This window comes from Strongylocentrotus purpuratus, unplaced genomic scaffold (assembly GCF_000002235.5).
Source record: "Strongylocentrotus purpuratus isolate Spur 01 unplaced genomic scaffold, Spur_5.0 spur5_scaffold_15, whole genome shotgun sequence".
Taxonomy (NCBI): Eukaryota; Metazoa; Echinodermata; class Echinoidea; order Camarodonta; family Strongylocentrotidae; genus Strongylocentrotus; species Strongylocentrotus purpuratus.
Genome location: NW_022145600.1, coordinates 5,981,611 through 5,999,876, shown reverse-complemented (window position 1 = coordinate 5,999,876; position 18,266 = coordinate 5,981,611). Strand labels below are relative to the sequence as shown.

Here is an 18,266-nt window from a genome sequence, read left to right as displayed (position 1 = left end):
GGCAGATGTTTGTGTTTCAGACTGAAATGTAATATTTCAGAAAAAGCATTCTTTCAAAAACCTGAATACCATACCTCCCCCCTAACCCACAACAAGTATCAAAAGTGTACATTTTGGAAATGTATACATTTGGCAGATGTAAAATATGCTGTGCGATGTCTTTGAGAGGGGATATTCAGAGATCATGTAATATATGACAGCTAGCAGCTTGGTAAGAATCTGCCAAGCTACTTAGCACAATAAGATATTACACTCAGATTAAATTGTGCATGTGACTATATGACGCTGGAAGTCTGGAAGTTGTACATACTGTACATGCAATTGTGGTACACACGTACACATGTACATGTAGCCTTGTGTCCAGTGAACTGGAAATTTGCACAGTTTTTTGTTATTAGTGGTACAGGTTTAATGTATTAACACTCCTTTTAAAATATCATGGTCATAATGCATGCATGTAAGCCTGCATTAATATTGAAGTAGTTTGGGTTATTCTGAAAAGCGACAGTTGGTTTACTCGTTTGACCTTCATATTTTTTGTATGTGAAGAAAAGAAAGAGGCAAAATGTAGTATTAGAGAATGTCACTTTTTAATCAGTTTTGAAAGGCACTGTAATAAATTTCTTTTTCAATAATATGGTTACGGTATTGGCTATTATCCAAATCTAAGAGGAAAACAAACATCCACATACTGTACAGTTCCAGTTATTGAATTACACTTTCAACTAGTTCCTTGTGGAATGGATATGAAATCACAATAATCGCTATCCTGTCTATTGGCATTACAGAACTAGGCATACAAATTCCCCTGGACCAATAATGACGTCATGTTTGAGCCATTTGAACCGTAATTAAGTATGTGGTTAAAGGGTGGGTTAATTGAGAATGGATTTTAGAATTGTGTTAATAGATTCCCAATATGTGCTGTGTGCATGTATTGTGAAACATGTATACATCTACATGTGTAAACACTATACATGTACATGTAGATTCACACTGTAGATTTATACCAAGAGGTACATGTACATGTACAATGTACATTGTACATGTAGCAGTGTATACTGTATACAGTACATCCCAGTTATCTGACAAATATAATCACAATTGAGCCCGCCTCTATTTGGTAGTCAAATTAGTGCAATTAACTGCTTCCTATAGAGAAATACAGAAAAAGGAAACGTTCTTGAACATGATACATGCACATGTATGTGGTAAATATACAATGTACATGTATGAATGATTGGCATGAACACATACTGTACAATGTACATATTATGAAGAGCTAAAATTCCATGATTTGTATGAATCAATTAATCAGTGTTTATAAATAGAATTGCTGGTAATGTTAATCATCCACTTTTTAATTCATTTGTACATTCAGCCATATGTGCGTGTACAGGAGGCAACTATATAGCCTGAAGAATAATGTTGATGCATGTACCGGTACCTTTTTTTCTTTCTTCATTTTGTTTTGCACAAATGCAATTCCCTCTCAGCAAATTGTAATACTAGGAATATCTTGAAAACAGATGTCCTGGCACCGATTTCAATGTTGATTGATCACATCTTTGCTTGTAGGATATTTTTTGTTTTGTTTGGGGGGGGGGGAGGGGGGTCTAGTTTGCAGGCACAAACCGTGGTCAGACACTGTGCATATTCTGCATAGTGAGATGGGGGGGGGGGGGGGTGTCTGGACACTTACTGTAAGAAAAACATGTCTCTTTTGCCTTTGAATTTTAGGAGAAATATGCACAAAATAGCACCAACTACTATGATTTTTTTTTCTTCATTTATAATATTTGTCAACAATCAACATACATAACTCATGGAACATTGGACGCAAACTTGTTCAAATTACCATTTGATATTATCTGTCTGAATACACAACCTGTCTGGATACACAATATGAGAGTACATTCAATTTCAAATGATTCAATGTACAGTACGTGGTTGCCACGGACAATCTTTGAAATAAAAATCAAATGATGTGTTTTGATTGTTCAGAAAAGGGGAATTTATTATAAATCTGATGGGTGTATCAATAATGTTATATACCACACTACATGTATGTATCAAAGAACAAAGATTAAATGATAAGAATAAAAAAAGGGTGATTTCATTACCTACTGATATTCTTTTATAACCACCAACTAGATGGAAATTTTGATTGGCATTGTTCAGTTTAGAGGTCATTGTGGTGTTTTCAAATTTCAATCCAAGGGCATTTCACAATATAGGCTGGTGAACCGCACGAAGAACAACTTGAATTGTTTGCCAAATGATTGCGTTGAATTATACATGTACATCACCTCTGCATGCAATCAACAAATTGGGATGATAATACCGTACAAGTGAGGATCATTCACTGTATATTTACAGGTACACAAATTTTCTTCTCGCTCCCCTCATACGCACAATTCCGACATCCCCTCGTATTTCCATTCAATACCTGAAACTTAGCTGTTAAATGTTTCCCCGGTCTTGGCCAGACTTCCGTAACGGGATACGAACATGCAAATCAATGAAATCATAGACCGAAGACATAGATTAAATTGCAGGTACATGTTGTGAGAATCGTGTAACGGTAACAGACCAGCTTCCCAGCTTGAGAACCTGACCCGGGGAGTTCTGATGAATTGGGCATTCACACCAGAGGGAATTCATGGTATATACATGTATGAAACTTGAATACCGGTACTGAAATGTGTAGGTAAAGAATGATTGTACAGTAAAGAGGCCTTTTACACAAGGGGAGAATATCGTGAATTGAATCATTGTATATATGTTCATGTATAGTGAAAATGATCTGGAGATCGGAATCATCAACTCTCAGTTATACCAAACTTCAGACAATGATGGCTGGTCATTACAAATGTATATCAGCGGGATCGGGACATGCATAAACGACAAGCTCTACCTTGTTTGTTACATAGCAATGTTCACACTAAAATTGGATCTTGATTCTTTATTGAGTATTCATTCATTTAAAACGATGCCTGGTCACACCGGCGAAGGTTAATTCGTGAGCGTATATAGCTATATGTACAGTAAGTGATTTTTATACTGCTATACATTACAATGAGTTTTTTTAGTCTGTATGGGGGTTGAATCATCTTAAAGGCATCGTTTAACAATGTGAAATCTCGGATGCAAGACCCTACGTGTTGCAGTGTCTGTGATATGGTGTAATAGTGAAGCCCTAAAAAAAGTGTGCTTCAAAATGATCATGAAGTGCCTCAAAAAGTAAAAATCTTTGAGTGACCGGTTTTTACCATACTCATTTAGCCAAATAGACTGTACAGTTATAAAGAACGTTAGGAAAAAGAAAAATGAAATTTTCATTTCTAATCATAAATATCTTGATAAATCAGACAGGCGATCTGCTCGTAAAAGTCATGGGATTTCTGACTGACCTAAAGGTTTATAATTATGATTGCAGCATGAGCTAAATCCAGGATTTTGTTTCAGAATCTGAGGCAATGTTACCGAGTCACTTTAAAATCTGGAGTAGACAAGTAGTAACCTGAGTTACTTTATTGATTTCATTCAAAGTAGTTCACCAGGCAAGAATATACTTAATACAAGAAGACTCTTTGTTTGGATAACAGACCCTGGTGAAGTCTGAAACCATGTGCCTTGCATCTTTTCAAAAAAAAGATGTGAGTATTTTTCTGGAATGATTGATTTTTTTTTCATGTAGGGAAAGTTTGTGATGACAGAGACAAGACATGTCTGTTGAAGGCAGATTATGTTTCCTCCATCAATTTGTGTTTATTATATGGGACATGACCAATACTATCATTGCCATCATCATCATCATCATCATCATCATCATCATCATCATCATCACCTTCATCATCATTATTCTCTTCATCCTCTTAATCATCACTGTTATCATCACCATCAACACCACCACCACCATCCTTCCAATCATATCATATTCATCATCCTCAGGCTCATAATAATCACCATCATTATCATCATCATCATCATCATCATCATCATCATCATCAACATTATTCTCCTCATCCTCTCAATCATCACTGTTATCATCTTCAGCATCATCATAATCATCTTCACCACCATCATCTTGACTACCACAAGGGTCACTGCCATTACTGTTATCATCACCATTATAATCACAATCATAATCAGCATCATCTTCACCACCACACCACCCTCATCACATCAACATCATCAGCATCATGACAATCATCATCATCATCATCATCATCATCACCATCATCATCATCATCATCATCATCATCATCATCATCAACATTAGCATCATGACAATCAACATCATCATCGTCATCATCATCATCATCATCATCACCATCACCATCATCATCATCATCATCATCATCATCATCATCAACATTAGCATCATGACAATCAACATCAGCATCCTAACAATCAACATCATTATCATAATCATCACTACCACCACCACCACCACCATGATTGTGCATCTGACTGATGTGATGTGATGACCTTTTCATTTTCAGAAATCCATGCTTTGCCCTAACAAATCAATTTCACTTCTTCTCCCTTCCATGCAGAACTGAAGCTGTACAAGCAGAGGCTGAAGAAGATGGCCCAGCAGCTCAAGTATGAAGACGGAATCAAATCCTCTCTCCATGTATGGCAGCATGAGATACTACCAAAGTGGGATGAAGTGTGAGTATTACTTTCAGATTATTGTCTGTTGAGAGCCAGAAGGGCCTAAACTCTGTGTAAAACATTACCAGGTAACGTCCTTTTCGCTCCAAAGATACGGTTTTGTATGCGAAATGCACTCACAGAAAAACTGGGATGAAGTGTGAATATTACTTTTAGATTATCATCTGTTCAGAGCCAAAAAGGTCTTAACTCTGTGTAAAAACATTACCAGCTAACGTCCTTTTGGCTCCTATGATCATTTTGTATGCGAAATGCATTTACATAAAAACTGGGATTGAGTGTGAGTATTACTTTCAGATTATTCTCTGTTGAGATCCAAAAAGGTCTTAACTCTGCTCCAAAGATATGATTTTGTATGCAAAATGCACTTACATAAAAACTGGGATTGAGTGTGAGTATTACTTTCAGATTATCATTTGTTGATATCCAAAAAGGTCTTAACTCTGTGTAAAACATGACCAGCTAACGTCCTTATGGTTCCAAAGATATGATTTTGTATGTGAAATGCACTTACATAAAAACTGGGATTGAGTGTGAATATTACTTTCAGATTATCATTTGTTGAGAGCCAAAAAGGTCTTAACCCTGTGTAAAACATGACGAGCTAACGTCCTTATGGTTCCAAAGATACGATTTTGTATGCGAAATGCACTTACATAAAGATTGGGATCGAGTGTGAATATTACTTTCAGATCATCGTCTGTTGATAGCCAGAAAGGCCTTAACTCTGTGTAAAAGGTTACAAGTAAACGTCCTTCTGTACCATACAGTACTGTATCGAAGATGCACTCACAGAACTGGTTTTGAACAGGAAATGAGAGAGATGGGTTATAATTAGACCACATTCCTGATAAGTTAAGGAAATTAAAACTCCAGGATTCATGTATCAAGATTTAATTTCGATGTTCAAATCTCAGGCAGAAAAAGAAGGAAAATTATATTGGAAGATACAGTTGTTGATGTTGCTTTTGCTGTGTATATGTGAGTATTGGTAGGCCTGTGCAAATAAATGAGAAATATACAAATGTTAATGAAAATTCTTATGGAGTAAAGTACCAAGTGAAGAGAAATTTATAGCATTAAAGGTAATACAAAGTTTTGGTATGGGATCATGAATTTGGCTCAAATGAACATATTGGAAGCATGTGCGATCCTACAATATGCAGTGATCGTTGTCACGGTTGAACTCGAGTCTATAGTTATGAAATTGTAAATAATAAGCTCTTTATGTTATATACATATAGCTCCCTCTCAAGGTCAAAATAAACCGACCGATTGGCTATTCCCGTTTGGAAATTATATATAACAACTACATATTCTGAGATTTTCATGGTCGTAGCTACAATGTACCATTGTACGGCCGTAAGCGCTATTTTGAATTCATCAGAATTTACCGGGAGCACCGGTAAATTTTTATATTCCATTTTTCTCGAAAGCAGAAGTGTTTTAGGGGCTAAATGTCCCAGTGCTTATAATACGTCCACATGAACATCCAAATATATCAAAATTGTAAAGAATCACTATCCAGCCAATTTTCAAAACTTCCCAAAACTTTGTTTTACCTTTAAAGGTAATACAAAGTTTTGGGAAATTTAGAAAATTGGGCGGATAGTGATTCTTTACAATTTTGATATATTTGGATGCCCTGTGGATGCATTATAAGCACTGGAAAATTTAGCCCTTAGAAACACTTCTGCTTTCGAGAAAAATTGAATATAAAAACTTACCGGTGCTCCCGGTAAATTTTGATAAATTTCAAATAGCGCCTACGGCTGTACAATGGTATAGCTGCGACCATGACAATCTCAGAATATGTAGTTGTGATATATCATTTCCAAACGGGAATAGCTAATGGGTCAATTTTAGTCAAGAAACATTGTTTTATAGCTTATTTAATATCTTGACCTTGAGAGGGAGCTATACAACAGAAAGAATGTATTATTTAAAATATCATAACTTTGGACTCGATTTCAACCGCGACGACGATTACTGAATATTGTAGGATCGCATATGCTTCCAATGTGTTCAGTTGAACCAAATTCATGACCCAATACCAAAACTTTGTATTAACTTTAAGCTTTACATACATGCATTAACACATGCATCAACACATGTTCAAATACTGAAGAGATAAAACAATGGTATTGGATTGTGTAAATAGTACAATTATACGAACAACTTTTGATCTTTAGATTGTATGTAACAGTTTTAGGAGAGCAAAGTCCACGATCAAAGGGGGAGTATCCCCCTAGTGAACCAGTTGTAGTACATAAGCTTGGTGAAGTGAATTTAAAGGTACAAAAGTGTTTAATCTCTCTAAAAAATGATAACAAGAACTTTTTTATTCATCTTTTCTTAAGAAATGTAGCTCTTCACATTTCAAAGAAATTCTTAACCTCACAAGTCCAAACATTTAAAGTATGGATAGCAATCCACCAGATTTCATTGATTACTGATCATTTTTAAATTACCTTTTATCCTGTAGCTATTGTATATTTTCTCAATTATTTACATGTACATTTATGTCTAGGATTTCAAACACATTGCCATATTTAATATGAATACAAATGATAATCATTTTCAAATGTTTCTTTGCTCCACTAATTATTATCAATTAATAGTGGTACTATTTATACATTTATAGAACCTCTTCTGACAAGTCTATCCTACCAAAAACATCCTGAAATGTGAATCATCCTTCAACGACGACCGTTTCAACAGTTAAATATAAAATGAATATGATCTTTGATATATTTTGATGGATTTGTTTTTGTTAATCCTCCCTCAAATTCTCCCAGGGGAGTCAGTAGAGAAAAGGGGAGTTGTCTTTAAAAATGTGAATCATTCTCCACCAACTGTTTCAACAGTTAAACATAGAATGAATATAATCTTTGATATTGTGATGGATTTATCCATGTTTTTTTTTAAACATCCCTTATATTTTGCCAGGGGAGTGAGTAGAGAAAAGGGGAGTTGTCTCTGCGGTGGCCAGTCATGTGACATAATTTGTTAGTTTGAAGCCAGAAGGTCATTTACTCATGGAGGTACATTGTAGCTCCTCCTAGCATGTACTCTCTCAGATGATATATTTGATACATGTATGTGCAACAACACTCAGAAGATGATAGATAATACATATACACCTGTATATGCAGCAACAACAACAATACTTGTGTACATTTTATTGACTTACTTGACTTAAGCCGTCCACACCATCACTGGGATGTATGATGGCTTCTGTTTCACTATGGCTTGCCACATCTTCCTGTCTTCTGTTAGCCTAGTGGCTTAAGTCAGGGAGTCAACTTGTCTGTTTTTGCAGTAGAAGAGAAAAAAAAAGAGGTTGCACATTGGACGGTGTTTAAATTTATTAACAACACATCATATGAAAAAAATCATACAAAGCAAAGAATAATGATGCATGAAAACATAATGGAAGAGTAATGTTGGTTGAACAGTACAAGATATTCACCTTAACATGTGTATTACCGGTACTAATATCGTCGCTGTCTTCACAAAGTGACGGTAGTGAAAAAAAATTGCATTCACTTTGCGTTACGATTTTCCTCACTACCGTCACTTCGTGAAAACAAGGACGAAGTTTAATAAGGGGAACTAGAAGTTAGCACAAGTTCTAGTCGAGCATACATGTAGTTCCATATTTAGAAGATATAATAATAATGAAAATATAATGATATACATATAAATATATAATTTTGAATATGAGAGATAGATAGAGAGAGAGAGAGAGAGAGAGAGATTGGGGGGGGGGGGGGGGGGGGGGGGGGGGGGGGGGGGGGGGGGGGAGAAAGACATAGTTCAAGCTCAGTTTGTCTTGGTACCCTCATCTAAATGCTTGTACTAGGAAAGTGTCCATTGCATAAAAGTTGGCCTTAGTTCAGGGACCTTTGGTACTAATAGTACATGTAATTGCCATTTTGTAATCCTGTCAATTCTTATTGGGAAGGGGCTTCACCCCTCAGTCCCCTAGGCCCCCTCCTCCACCTCCCCCCTCCTCCAATAGGATCCTGGTGCTGGCCTGACACCCTACAAAACATGTAGTGCTTTTACAAAGAAGGGGAAAAATCACTCTTGGTGCCCTTTATGCATGGCTTCATTTATATGTACCTCGAGTGTTTCAAAGCTTCTGCCCCCCCTTGCAATTTTCCTCAAATTGTCAATGTTCAAGGATGCTTTGCCCCTTTTAATTCCGTAATCAAGTCCTTGGACTGGTATTATTCAGGTGAAAATAAGTGTTATCCCAAAATAGCAATTCCTGTCATATGGTCTGGATCATCATAAATCTCAACACAATAGCTCGCTCATTTTTTTGTACCAGAAATATAAGATATTACATGTATAAAAGATTGAAGGTGTACAAACAAATGGCCCATTGGCATTGCCCAGTGAAGAGGTGTAGTGGAATCTATATTTTCTATGGAATCCATCCACCCACACTCATTATGACGTTGACAATTTCAAAGAGCAAGCTGTTTTGTTATTGTCAATTGTGAAATATGTTGATGTTTTTTTCTTCCGTTGGCACAGGTGCATTGTCTGTAGGCCCAGAGTGTTTTGATTTGATGGTTAATTTGATACAGGTCAATTGCATTCGAGTAGACAGAAGAGGCTAAAGAGCACACAAACAAAACCCATGACTGTATATTGAAGAGAGCAAATTTAAATCTGAAAAATTGTAGGATACTAATAAATATAAATTCGTCACATTTGAGTTAACACAGAAACAGGATAGTAAAATATTGGGGAAAATTGGTCAGACGTATTATATAAAAGTGTTGCATATATACAGGTGTATGTATGTGTAGAATTTGAATTATATTTTTACAATAAAATTGTCTCAAGTGACTCAGTCTTTGGACCTTGAAAGTTTTATGTAACACAAGAAGTAATAAAAATCATCATTCCTGATTGTATGCAAACATAACTGAATTATTGCATCTTTGATCAAAGATTATGTTTATTTGTAGGCAGAACCATGAACTTTGTACATTGCATTCACTTACATTGTACGAAATGAACAAACACAAATCTTTAATCAATCACATTTCTTGGTCATTTTGTCATACCGGTACATGTAAATACGAACCAAACAAAGAAACCCAGATTTTCATGTTTAATGGTTATCAGGTTTTGGCATTCTAGAGTTTCTTTGTTCTATTTGTTAATTGTGAAGCTTTACATGTTCATTTAAATGCATCTTTAAAAACAATACAAATCAAGTTTTCCATTGCTTTTCCAAAATTGTATTTCATATGAATTGTTTCATCTTTGACTTTTTTTAAAGTAAAAATTGCTTGATAAAATGTTTAATAGATCCATGTGCATACTGCTATGTAAATTAGATGCATTAAAATTACTTTGTACTTTTGAATATATCTCTTTTTGGTATATTTGAATATCTATAATAATAATACGCTAAGGCTCCGCGGGGGGCGCGACGTCTCCGCCAGCCTTTGTATTCTATTGTTTTTTAATGAGATCGCCGACCCAAGTTGGTGCGGCTATCTCCTCCTGAACCCTTCCCTCGGGGTACCGGTGACCGGTGCCATCGTCCGCGGGAGAGTCTACTCTAGCGAATTGGCTATACTCCGCCCGAGGTCCTCCTCCGTGTCGACGTCCAGGGCGAAAACAGACGCGACATGCATAATGCAGGATATGCGTGACGACAGAGATACCTCATGGATATTCAACATGACATCCGTAGACACACGACCGATGACTATCCACTCACATTAAGTTGCGTATTAAATGCTCTATGCAAAGGGCGGGATTACCGAGAGTAAAGCATCTTTCTATAGGATGTGCTTTGTTGTAGCTAGGATGTGCTTTGCATGGATTTGCATGTAGTAGCTGCACAAGAGATACACGGGGCTTCCCGTCGACGTCCAAACTTAGAGACCTATTTCCATCATGATTGCCGCGATTTTTATATAGTTTTCGTGAATGGAGGTATGAAATCAAAGCTTATTTTGTGATTATTACGGCCATGTGTACTCAATTTTGATTATCATTTTCTAAAGGGAAAGTTTTGACAAGAAAACCATTGGACTGACAATTCAGTCGCAAGCTAACTTCAGTCACCACACATCACAGTGCAGTAACTCGAGGAATCTCCAACACCGGCACCGGGCACCGCAGGCGTCCGAGGCCTGCGGCGCCTGTGTTTGAGCTTCGTGGAGTTACGCTGGAGTGTTATGTGTGTGAGTAGAGCTGAGCTGAGCTCGAGTCGAAGAGATTTGACACTTTGAAATTGTTATCTGTTGGTTTGCATCATTATTGCCGCGATTTCAATATAGTTTCGTGAATAGATTTACGAAACCTGAGCTTAGAATTAGTAAAAGTATTACTAATGTCTACGTTTTTAAACGACTGTCTGATTTTCTTGTGAAAATTTTACTTTGAAAAATAATTATCGAAATTTATGGTCAGAAATAATCACAATCTAGGGTCTATTATGTTACAGTTCTTGCATCAAATCAATGCATGAAAACTTAGTTATTGAACTAGAAAAATGTTTTTTTTTTTAAATAGGCAATTATGAAGAAGGAAACCTGAAACCCTGAGTTGAGTGTATATTTGTTTCAAGGGGCCATAAACCCCCAAAAGCTCGGGGGTTACGTTCTTCAAAGTTGAGAGATCAGATCGCAGCGAGTTGAGTGTATATACAATATAGGCGTGGGGTCCACGGGTTTCAAGGGGCCATAAACCCCCGAAAGCTCGGGGGTTTTAGGCGTTTAATTAGGGTCAGATGAGCATATTTTTAATACTTTATTTGTGACACTTGCGGGTCACTAATTGGCGTGGGGTCAATACGTAGAGTTGCGTAGTGTTGCTACCAACTACGCTGGCCTACGTTACTATATGCTGAGGGACAGAAAGGGGTACGCAAGATGAACGAAAACAAGTCAACATGTTTAATTTTTTTCGCGTACTTTCAGCGTAGAAACTTGACGCAGAAAGTACGCCTTTTTACGCAACACTATGCTACCCTACGCCAGATCGTCAAAGCAGTAAAAGCTTTCCACACAGTAAGCAACCATATAAGCAAACCTGTACGCCAGCCTACGCATAACCTACGCAGGGACTATTTTCCCATTAATACGCAGCCTAATTTCTGCGTAGTCGGTACGCCACACTACGGAACTCTACGCAGTTCCAGTGGCTTAAAGAATAACTACAGGTACAGTTGGATCGTTTTTTTTAATTTTTTTATATAAGGCCAAATTAAAAACAAAACATGTTTAGCGTCCTGTTTTTTCGAAAAATGGGAAGGAGGAGGCCCTTTTTTTTTTTTCTTCTTTCAAATGGCCGCTCCGTACATTTTCCCTGACATTCTGGCTATTTTTCAAGATGGCGGCCGACAATTTTTTTTTTTCTTTTTTAAAATCAGAAATACATTTTAGCAGTGCTTTTCATGTTTTTTTTCTTTCAAAAAAAAAAATAAAAATAAAAATAAATATATAAATAAATAAAAATAGGAGGCGGCCCCCAAAAAGGAAGCAGGCGGGGACGCTGTTTTTTTTTCTTTCAAAAAAATAAAAAATAAAAATAAATAAAAATAAACAAAATTTACAAATTTTTTTTTAAAAAATGTAAAAAAAATAAAAAAATATAATTTTTAAAAAAAAAGAATAGGAGGCGGCCCCCAAAAAGGAAGCAGGCGGGGACGCTGTTTTTTTTTTCTTTCAAAAAAAAAAAAAAAAAAAATTTCAAAAAAATTTCAAAAAAAAAAAATAGGAGGCGGCCCCCAAAAAGGAAGCGGGCGGGGACGCTAAACATGTATATTTTTTTAATGGCCTGAATGGCAAATAAAGTTCTTGGTGGTTTTAATTTAGGCAGTCTCTATATATCTATTTACACCCCCCGCCCCCCTCTAGATCGAATCCCGCGGATTTCCGCGGGTCCTGCTAGTATATTTAGTAATTGCGTAATACATCACATTTATTAGTTTTGTACATGTAGTAATCCATGTACACATTTAACAATGAAAGCAAAGGTAAATCATACTACAGAGAGAAAATGTCAAAGCTTATATGGTCAACATGTTTGTTTGAAATTAAAGCCATCAGGAAATGAATTGGCTCAGAAAAATTGAAATAAAATAGTGCTGCCACAAAGTGATTAAATCCTTGCATTTAATGTGTGGTTATTTTACATGCAACTATATCCAGTTATTACCCATACAATGCATGCATGCTCAAGATCTGAATATATAGACCTACAGGGTGAATACAAAATAATGCAACAAGAATTAGATTGTCAATATCTTAAAACAGACAAATTTTATGATTTAATAGAGGATCATAACACTGCATAACCGTTTTATGATTGTGTGTAGAGACGACCTCTTGTAATTATTTACATGTACATGTAAGATAGATTAAAGTTTGATCATTGTACTGTACACATGATAAATTGCTACTGCACCTAATATAAGAAAATCCGATTAAAGGAATAACCTTACATATGATTTGAGCTTTTAAGTCATTCTTTCCCCAAGATCCCCTTATAATGAAGCTTTATCAGAACTTCTTCAGTGGTTTATCTTATTATTCATTATCATTTTATTATCATTATTATATTATCATCATCATATTATTATCGTTATCATTATCATATTGTTATTATCATGTTATCTGCTGAGAGCCAGTAAAGGCGCTTACTCAAAAAAGAAATCCCTCAGAGTTAGGTGTAATGGCCTTCTGTCTCTCCTTAGACAATGTGCACATTTATCTGTGATAGAAATGGTACATTATAGAATGCATCCAGGCATAATCTATTTATACATTTCCTGGTATTTAGTTAAATAACACTTTATAGTTTATATGGCCGTCATTTGAACCTATTCGTAAACCAGTACATGTTAGCATAAGGTTCAAATTCAATATTTATGAAGAGAGATATCTATCAGACTGCTCTGTTCTCTTTTGTTGAGCAAAGATAACTTTAGAGATATACATGTATGTACCATGGGCAAGAATGGAAGCCAAAAGAAGTTTGATCTGAATAGAGAAAATAATAATATTTTTATACATGAGGTAATTTTTCAGATGGATTTTTATTTGTACCATGCCATATAAAAAGTATGTGTCATGTTTTCTTATACTGGTACATGTAATCCTTTTGATCCTGTCGATTGGGACGAATGAAAATCGGTTTAATTTCCAAATCATTTGCAAAATTGAAATAATGCAATCTTATATTTCGTAATCATATGAAGCAGAAGGCACCAACAAGAGCACAGCCTTATAAGTTATATTAATAAGTAAACAAGGGATAAGAGAATTGATGAATAAATACAAATTGTTTTAAAAAAAACTCAAACATCAGATACGATGATTAAAAGAAGTTGTTCTACAACATCTTCTGCATTATGTTGTGTGCTATCACGTGACCTTAGCAACCATGTGATTTAATTACCTTTATCAAATAGCCAGTATTTATCACGTGAGCCACAAATGCCTGGAGTGGAGCTATAACTATTCAAGTTTTGTGATCATAATGAATGACATGTACTTCAGTGAGTCACTTCAAAAGCATTTGTTATGATGCAAAGAGGTCATACCAAACATGCATTTATTTCCTCTTCTTCTGAGAGTTACAGTATGTACATGTATATATGGTACAGTGGCGTATCCAGGATTCTTTGACAGGGTAGGGCAGGGAAAAAATTATTTAATAAATTTCGGGGGCTACTTTTCAAGCTTGCTTGCATGAAAAAAACACTCTTTACCATAATTTGTTTTGCATTGAACTTAATGCAAATTTTGGGGGGCTCTTTTATAACTTTTGGGGGCTTGGGCGAATTAGCCCGTGTATTTATTCCCTGGAGTAGGGGCATACATTTGTGTCTTAAAAAAATATCTCAGACAAAGAAAAAGATTAAGTTCTCAACTTTGGCCCAGGGCACAGTATGACATACCGTACAGTAATTGTACATGTTTTTAGTCAATATTTACCCAGTTGCGCACCAGGTTCCTCAGGCATAACGCTCATGGCCCTATACATACAAAGGAAGGTACAATATATCTATACAACATTAACATATTGAACCTAAAGCATTAAACTAAGATCACATAACTTGATAAGATACAGAATTATGAATATAACTATAAAGTCTATAATAGTTTAAGACATTCAGGCCTCAGGGTACGGTGTGTTTAGGAAATTTGGCTAAGCCCCAAATCACAGGGAACTTGTTCCCCCCCCCCCCCTTCCCCTACTTCACTCCCAGACTGCTGTCAATGCCGTACTACGTGTAGTAGTGTACATTGTATATCTAGAATTCTAGATAAAATTCTTGTGTATACTAATTAATTCCATGTATACAAACTTTAATGATGAGTTCTGAAATTTAAAAGAACTTACCGGTATATCACTTATTAGTTAAATACTTATTTCTCTCCTACACTGTACATGTAGCATTTGATTTGTATGAAGCAATACAGAGCACCTTTTATATGCATCAAATCTGAGAAATCACACCAGTCCTGCAAAACATGATTTTCTTTCTTTCCTGCGTCATCCTCTCCCCCTTGTTCTCTAATCTCAATAGGGGTCAGCAAATTTTAAAAAGCCATCAAAATAGCCTGACAAAAGCCCACAGATTTTGATCTTTTTTTCTGGCTGACAAATACAAAGCATGTTTATCCACTTTATATTGTCCTGCTGTGAATATATCCGATTATAGTGGCTCGTTGTGAATTACAACTCAAAAATTCTTTCATGTTGTTTCACCCCTGAAATATTCACAATTACATTATGTACGTGAATCAACTGCCACTCAAGGTTTGTTTTTCCCATCTGTAGTTAGCCCCCCCCCCCCTTGCACAGCAAGATTTACAGCATGTATTCAGTGCGAACTTGTACATTATAAAAATAAATGTATATTGAGAAAACCTTTTTATATATAAATAAAGGTTGATAAGTTCCATAATCATATATCACGTCAGGAGGAATACATGTAAACTTCATATCAATGTTCTGAAATGGCTTTTGACTTTTGATTTTTGATTAAAAATCGAAGTAGAGTGATGGGTACCTGGCAGGAATTAATTCCTTGAAATGCTAGATCGCTGTAATGGTAGCTAGGCTAAAGCCAGGGTAATAACTAATTTGTGCGCCTCGGAATAGAATCTATTAGATAGACAGCGCTAAATACCGGTAAATGCCTATTATTATTGAAACCTGATTGTTTTAGTGATATTTTCTATATAAAGACCACCTGTCTCCAGACCAAATTTTTGGTTTCATTTGAACTTATGTTCTCATTGAAATAAGTGGTACAGGAAGCCTGTGTGTTAAGACCACCTGCTTATAAAGACCACTATTTGTGTCTCCCTTAGGTGACGTTTGACTGCTTTAGTATTTTATTTGTAATTGTTATTGATTGTATATGGATATAAATTGTTATGTTATTCTAGGAGACGTGATGGCTCAGTTGTACTTTAGAGCAGTGGTTTCGTAACCGGGAGGTCCCAGTTTGAAACCAAGTCGATGCGCTTATGCTCTTTGGTAAGGCATTAGTCCTCATTACCAAGGCCCTCAGAGAGCCGTCGGTCCCCTGGTCGCTAATACTTACAAGCATACACATGCTTTACTAGCAGTCAGGTAAAACAAACTACACTCAAACCTGTCTACAGCGACCGCCCAAGGGAAACACAAAAAGAGGTCTTTGTAGACAGGTACCTTTGGTACATGTTTCAATGAGAAACCATTCCGAAGGGGCACAATAAATGTGGTCTTTGTAGACAGGTGGTCACTAAAGCAGGTATGGCTGTATCAAACCAAACCATGATGTATTGTACTTTAATATGCGGACAATTTTTGTTTTCTTTGCAGTAAGAAGCACAAGAAGACGAGGGATATTTGGTGGCAGGGGGTTCCCCCAAGTATCAGAGGGCGTGTCTGGATGCTGGCCATCAAGAACGAACTCAATATCACTCACGGTGAGTAGCTAGGCATTACATTACATTCATTCAATAGGCCCGTCTTTATCAGCTCGAGTTTGCCAAATAACCCGCTATTTTCAGACTCAGGATATTATCCCGAAGCTCGAAGTTGCGTCTTCACCAGCGGGTACGCTTATCACAAACTAGCTGTGCCGGGCGCAAATTAGCCCGCTATTTCCCAAATAGCGGGATATTTTGGAAACATGACCAAGATTTCTCAGGGATATTTTCTCGACCAAATATCCTGCTAATTTCATGGGATAGTTGTGGGATAGTTGAAATAGAAATATTTGGCAAACTCAAGCTGATGAAAACAGGCCTTTTGTTACGTTCTGTGAGATTAGATTTCATTGTTGAAATGGTGATGTTTTCTTCATGGTGATTCCCAAATAATGAAGTACCGTATATATTCCGAGATGCCAGTTTTTAGGCAAATTCCTGAATTCAGACCCTGGCGATTTATTTTCAGGCCATAGTTTAGGCTTTTTTGTGTACAAAATGGCTCATTTTAGGTGATTCAGATCAATTCTAACAGGCATCCTTGTATATTGCCACTTCAATGAATTGGTAGGCCATGAAAAATCATGATAATTTATCTCCCAAGTACTTTACAATGAGAAACTTGCATGCATGAAAGTTGTGTAAATTTAATGATATGATAGGTTAAATTTTCATTATTTTTTGCAAAATCAAGTTTGTGCAATTATAAGTAGAACAGTTGTACTTAACAATTCTAAAAAGTATGTGCAAAAAAATTATCCCCCTTTATAATTCATATCATTATCATTTGTCGTATTTATTTTTCCTTCTCTAGAATTGTTTGAGATCTTCCTAATCCGTGCCAAAGACAGAATCAGGATATGCAGTGAGTCAGAGTCAGAGGGCATCGGTCTTGAAGAAAGTAAGAAAACTCTGTTTATTGTCTTTAATACTTCTTGCTGATACACCCCAGATCTATAAACCGAGTTATCATTGATAGATTTAGGATGACACAAACAGCCCTTGCACCCTCTTTACAAAAAAAACAATGACTCTTACCTACCTTTAGTACACTACTGAGACATGGCCTCCCCCCCCCCCAAAAAAAAAAAAATTGTAATTGTACCCTTCATTTCAAATTTTAGTAGACCCCAAAGGCTTTTGACAAATGTGATGATTAACTTTTCTCCTTTAATTTCTTGTCATGGATTTTGTGGAATTTTTCAAACATCCCACTCCAACTTTTTAAAACAATATAATGGATCTATGCTTGCACAAAGACACAGACAATCCTCATTTGATACTGCATTTTTTCTGAGAGATGCGAGAAAATAAAATGATCTCTCAGCTTGGTGTACCCATACGGTTGTATGAACACTAATACCACTGGTAAGTAGTGTGGTGAAGCCATTATCCATGAATACATATTTAATTCCCAAAGAACACATCCATTTCCCAGTTCCAAAGAACTCTTGCACAATTATTACTTATTTTTCAGTCACACTGTATGACGTAGTCCAGCTATTAACCTTTCCATGAGGATATTGTAAAAACGAGAAACAATGATTGGAAAAGAAAAATGCCAATTAATGCAAAGTATCAAAAGACATTAATGAGGGCTAACTCTGTGTA

At 36.1% G+C, this 18,266-nt stretch overlaps 1 protein-coding gene across 3 annotated transcripts in view; it reads left to right on the top strand.

The window, feature by feature from the left end:
• Positions 1-18,266, top strand: part of LOC589360 (TBC1 domain family member 12) — a 53,250-nt gene that overhangs the window by 22,728 nt on the left and 12,256 nt on the right. For 2 of the 3 annotated variants that reach the window (XM_030985442.1, XM_030985441.1), the window contains exons 2-4: positions 4,563-4,680; positions 16,546-16,652; positions 17,470-17,556. In XM_030985442.1, coding sequence (XP_030841302.1) covers positions 4,595-4,680; positions 16,546-16,652; positions 17,470-17,556 — 280 coding nt within the window. In that variant the 5' untranslated portion in view covers positions 4,563-4,594. Of the gene's footprint in view, positions 1-4,562; positions 4,681-16,545; positions 16,653-17,469; positions 17,557-18,266 lie in introns of those variants that run through there. The other variant, XM_030985440.1, reaches the window with a different exon arrangement.